The sequence below is a fragment of the Petaurus breviceps genome, unplaced genomic scaffold, assembly GCF_028583685.1.
Source record: "Petaurus breviceps papuanus isolate PSGF00001 unplaced genomic scaffold, PetGlider_PUasm1.0 184948, whole genome shotgun sequence".
In the NCBI taxonomy this organism is placed as follows: domain Eukaryota; kingdom Metazoa; phylum Chordata; class Mammalia; order Diprotodontia; family Petauridae; genus Petaurus; species Petaurus breviceps.
In genome coordinates, this window is record NW_027185796.1 from 328 (window position 1) to 4,475 (window position 4,148).

The 4,148-nt window shown below is 55.5% G+C and overlaps 1 protein-coding gene across 1 annotated transcript in view; it reads left to right on the forward strand.

Moving 5' to 3' along the window:
- The first annotated feature begins 449 nt into the window (after positions 1-449).
- Positions 450-4,148, forward strand: part of LOC138161367 (sialic acid-binding Ig-like lectin 14) — a 5,982-nt gene continuing 2,283 nt past the window's right edge. Inside the window, exons 1-5 of the mRNA XM_069088198.1 lie at positions 450-628; positions 704-1,072; positions 1,651-1,935; positions 2,269-2,319; positions 3,693-3,953. Of these exons, the coding sequence (XP_068944299.1) occupies positions 592-628; positions 704-1,072; positions 1,651-1,935; positions 2,269-2,319; positions 3,693-3,953 (1,003 nt within the window). The 5' untranslated portion in view covers positions 450-591. The remainder of the gene's footprint in view (positions 629-703; positions 1,073-1,650; positions 1,936-2,268; positions 2,320-3,692; positions 3,954-4,148) is intronic.

A 4,148-nucleotide genomic window follows, 5' to 3' on the forward strand; every position in this document is an offset into this window, starting at 1 on the left:
GCAGTGATTCAAGGTCAGACAAAACACATGGTAAATTGTCACACAGTTCTTAAAACAAAGGTGAGAGGGAGGTGCAGTTACTGTCCCCATTTTACAGAAGGGAAAACTGAGACTGAGACAGGAGAAAGGAGCAGGAAGGAAAAGCCTGAGGCTGGATTTCAGCTCAGCTGCTCCTAATTCCAGGTTGGCCTACACAGGACAGGGGCAGGAGTGGTTGATGGGCAGCCCCTGCTCTGCGCCAGGCCCTGGGCACTGCCCCCTGTCACCACATAGACAGGCTGTTCCCTACAACATCCAGGGCCCAGCCTGTGCAGCAGATCTGTCCTCTCCCTGCCCCTGAGTCCTCCCTGTCCCTGGAGCTTCTCCAGACAGGAGGCCCCTCCACACTGATCCCAGCTAAGGAGCCCAGGAGCCCACTGGGGGAAGAGATCAGGGCTTCCTCTTCTGAAGACGGGCCTCCCTCTCTCCACACAAGGAATTCCTCTTTCATCTTCCTCTTTGTGCTGAGCCTGACACAGATGGACAGAGGGAGCCATGGTGTTCAGGGAGTGACACAGCTCCCCACAGAACCTGCCTCTGTCCTGTCTCTAGATGCTGCTGCTGCTGCTGCTGCCCCTGCTATGGGAGGGTGAGTAAGGCTGGGGCAGAGGGAGGCTGGACTGAGGGGTGAGAAGGTGCTGACCAGGACTCTCTCTGCCCGCAGGTTCCCTATGCCAGAGCCTGGAGGTACAGCCCAGGGTCACAGTGCAGGAGGGGATGTGTGCCCACGTCCCCTGCATCTTCCAACACTCAGGACTGTCACCAAATGGACACAGCACAGTTTATGGTTACTGGTTCAGAGAAGGGGCTAATGTTTATTATGACAATCCCGTGGCCACCAGTAATGGATATCAATGGGTGGAGGAGGGAGCCCGGGGGAGATTCCTTCTCCTTGGGGATCCCAGGATGAAGAATTGCTCTCTGAGCATCACAGATGCCAAGATCTCAGACACTGGGAGCTACTTCTTCCATTTTGACTCTGCATATCAGAGTTATAGTTACAGAGATGAGACACTTTATGTGCAGGTGACAGGTAGGACCCTGAATCTCTCTGTGGGAGGGGTGAGAGTACATGGGGACAGGTGGGGACCGCACTCAGGGGGAGGGGCAGGCCCAGGGGAGGGGTGAAGACCCCACCTGAGGCTCCAGAGCTGCAAAGGGGAGGGAACGTGGTAGGTCCTCTTTGGGAGAAACCAGGACCCCAGGCCATGCTTAAGGAGGCCATGGTTAGGCTGGAAAGAACTCTGGAGCTGCCGCCAAAGGAAGGAGGTTGAAACCCCAGATTTCTGACTGACTCTCTTTGGGGCATTTTACCAGATAATTTCCCACTCCCTCTCTGGGACTCAATTTCCCCTCATGAAAAATGAAGGGCTTGTTCTCTATGGTGTTTGATACAATTTCTTCTTGACCTAAAATCTATGAGTGACATGGGGCCTGAGGATGACAGGGGATGCCCAGAAGGCTGGTGAGGAGCAGGGCCCTGACTAGGGTCATACTATAAGGGGAACACAGTAGGGACCTTAGGGGTGGGGGAGGTACCAGCATCTGGAAGGACAATTGAGGCCTAATTCCCCTCCCCAGCGCAGGGCTCACTGTCTCTCTTCTCTCCAGACTTGATCCAGAAACCAGATATCTCCATTCCAGAGGTGCTGGAGTCAGGGAGCCCAGTGACTGTGAACTGTACATTTCCTAGGGCTTGTGGGGAAAACAGGCCCCTCACATTCTCCTGGATGGGGGCTGCCCTCTCCTCCAAGCCACAAAGCTCTTGGCCATCCCGCTCCTCAGAGGTCACCTTCATCCCTGGACCCCAGCATCATGGCACCAACCTCACCTGTCAGGTGACCCTTCCTGGAGGCCATTTGAGCTCAGAGAGAACCGTTCAACTCAATGTGTCCTGTGAGTGCTGGGGGGAGGAGGCCTGCATCCCCCAAGTGAGGGGGTGAGGGAGGGGTGCATTGAGAGCCCAGGGTTGGGAAACAAATGCTTTTTTCCTGGGCAGGGCAGGGAAAGCTGCCTCTCAGCAGTGACACAGGCTGGGATTTCCCATTTTCTCTCTCTCTGTCTCTGTGCTTTCATGTGCCAATGTCAGTCAGGTAGTGTTAGCCTAGATGGCCTCTGGGCTCCCTTCCATCCTAATGTTCTGTGGTTCTGGAATTGAATCTCTTCCCTGCCTGATGCTGGGCTGGGCAGAGAGCCCCAGCCCCAGCCAGCCTGGTCCTTCTGTTGCAGACGCTGTGCAGAATGTGACCATCACCGTGGCCCAGGACAACAGGACGTCAGGTATAACAGAGCCCCAGGGTGAGGGCAGGAAGGGGACCCGGGTGCTTCAGCTTCTACTCTGAGGGTGTGTGTGGATGTCAGGGGGAGGAGGGAGGCAGGAGAGAGAGGGGCTCTCTCTCTGAAGGCCCAGTTCTCTTTGTCCTGGGGTGCTCCTCCTCTTCGAATGACATTAGGTCCCATTTCCTACTGACTTTAAGGGCTAGGTACCTTTTTGCTCCCCACAGTCCCATTGGATAGGGAGTGGGAGAGTTCTTATCCCCATTCCCAGATCAGAAAGCTAAGGCTCAGAGCTGTGAGGAGGGCCTGACCTAGTTCCCACAGGGCCCCAGCACCAGAGAGGTGTGAACTCTACATGTGGAGTCTAAAGGTAGTGACCTCTCCACTGCACCAAGCTTGGGCTGAGAAGGAGGAGGCCCACATTTGGCAGGGCTCTGTCCACTGGCCCTCTCATGGTTTCCCTCTTAAGGAAGCTGACCTGGCTGTCTACAGCCCAGGCCAATAAGGGAGGCCTTTGCTCCCTCCTGCATTGATTTTGGTTTCAGGACTGATCTGGGGGGTCTGAGGGTCTTGTGTAGGAAGAGACTATGGGGGACGGGTCTGGGGGCTGCTGTCAGTGGGGGACAGGAGTCTGGCCATCCAGGCCAGGCCTTTACGCTCAGTCAGGGCTGGTACAGTGTTTGCCTTGAGGCCACAGGGATGCTGGGTGTGGGAAACTCGAAGCTGGGGGTAGGTACATTGGTCTCCTGTGATATAAGTTCCCAGGCTCACAGTGTGAACATTTCATTCTCCTGAGATCTTGTTTTGTTGTTCTGCCTTTCACATTATTTTCCCCTGACCCTGAACTGAAAAAGAGGGAGACAGAGACACAGAGACACAGAGAGACATAGACAGAGACACACAGAGACAGAGAGACAGAGACACAGAGAGGAAGAAATAAAGAAAGAAACGAAGAAAAAGGAAAAAAGGAGATGAAGAAAAAGCATAAAAATGATAGACAAAAGAAAGAAAAGAAGTGAAATAGGAAGGAAGATAAAGTAAAACCTGATCCCGTGAAAGGCAGGGAACGTGACCAAGGCCCAGCGTGGGCTGGTAGCAGGAACAGGTGAGGACTCCATTGTCTGACCCTGGGGAGCAGCCAGGTGAGATGCAGTAGAGGGAGAAGGTGCAGGAATACAGGCTGGGCAGGGCCTGGGGGATTCCCTTCCTGCCTGGGGTCCTGTCCCCTTCCAGAGGCCCCTTCCTCCTGTGATCTTGGGGAAGTCACACCAGCATTCTAGCTCCCAGGTCCCTGCTGGGCACAGGGAAGGGGGGGACTAGGGGATCTCTGAAATCCCTCCAGGTTCTCACTGCTGGGACCTCCTGATCTTTTTCAGTTTTCATACTAGGAAACAGCTCAGCTCTTGTGGTGCAGGAGGGGCAGCCCCTCCAGCTGCTCTGTGCTGCCAACAGCAATCCCCCAGCTGCACTGAGCTGGGTCCTGGGGAACCAAACCCTGGCCTCTTCCCAGCCCTCAGAGGATGGAGTCCTGCCCCTGGATCTGCCCCACCTGGGGCCAGCAGATGGAGGGACTTACACCTGCCTTGCTCAGCACCCTCTGGGCTCCAAGCAGGCCTCCCTGAGTGTCTCTGTGCAGTGTGAGTGTGAGGGGGCTGGGCACCATGGGGTTCTTGAGTCCTGGTGGGGAAAGGAGAGAGTCACCCACTAAAGGGGGGTTCTCCTGCATGTCCCAACAGACCCCCCAAGGGTACTTAGTCCTTCCTGCTCCTGGGTCCAGGAGGGCTTGTCCTGTTCCTGTTCTGTCCAAGCAGAGCCAGCCCCCTCCCTGCACT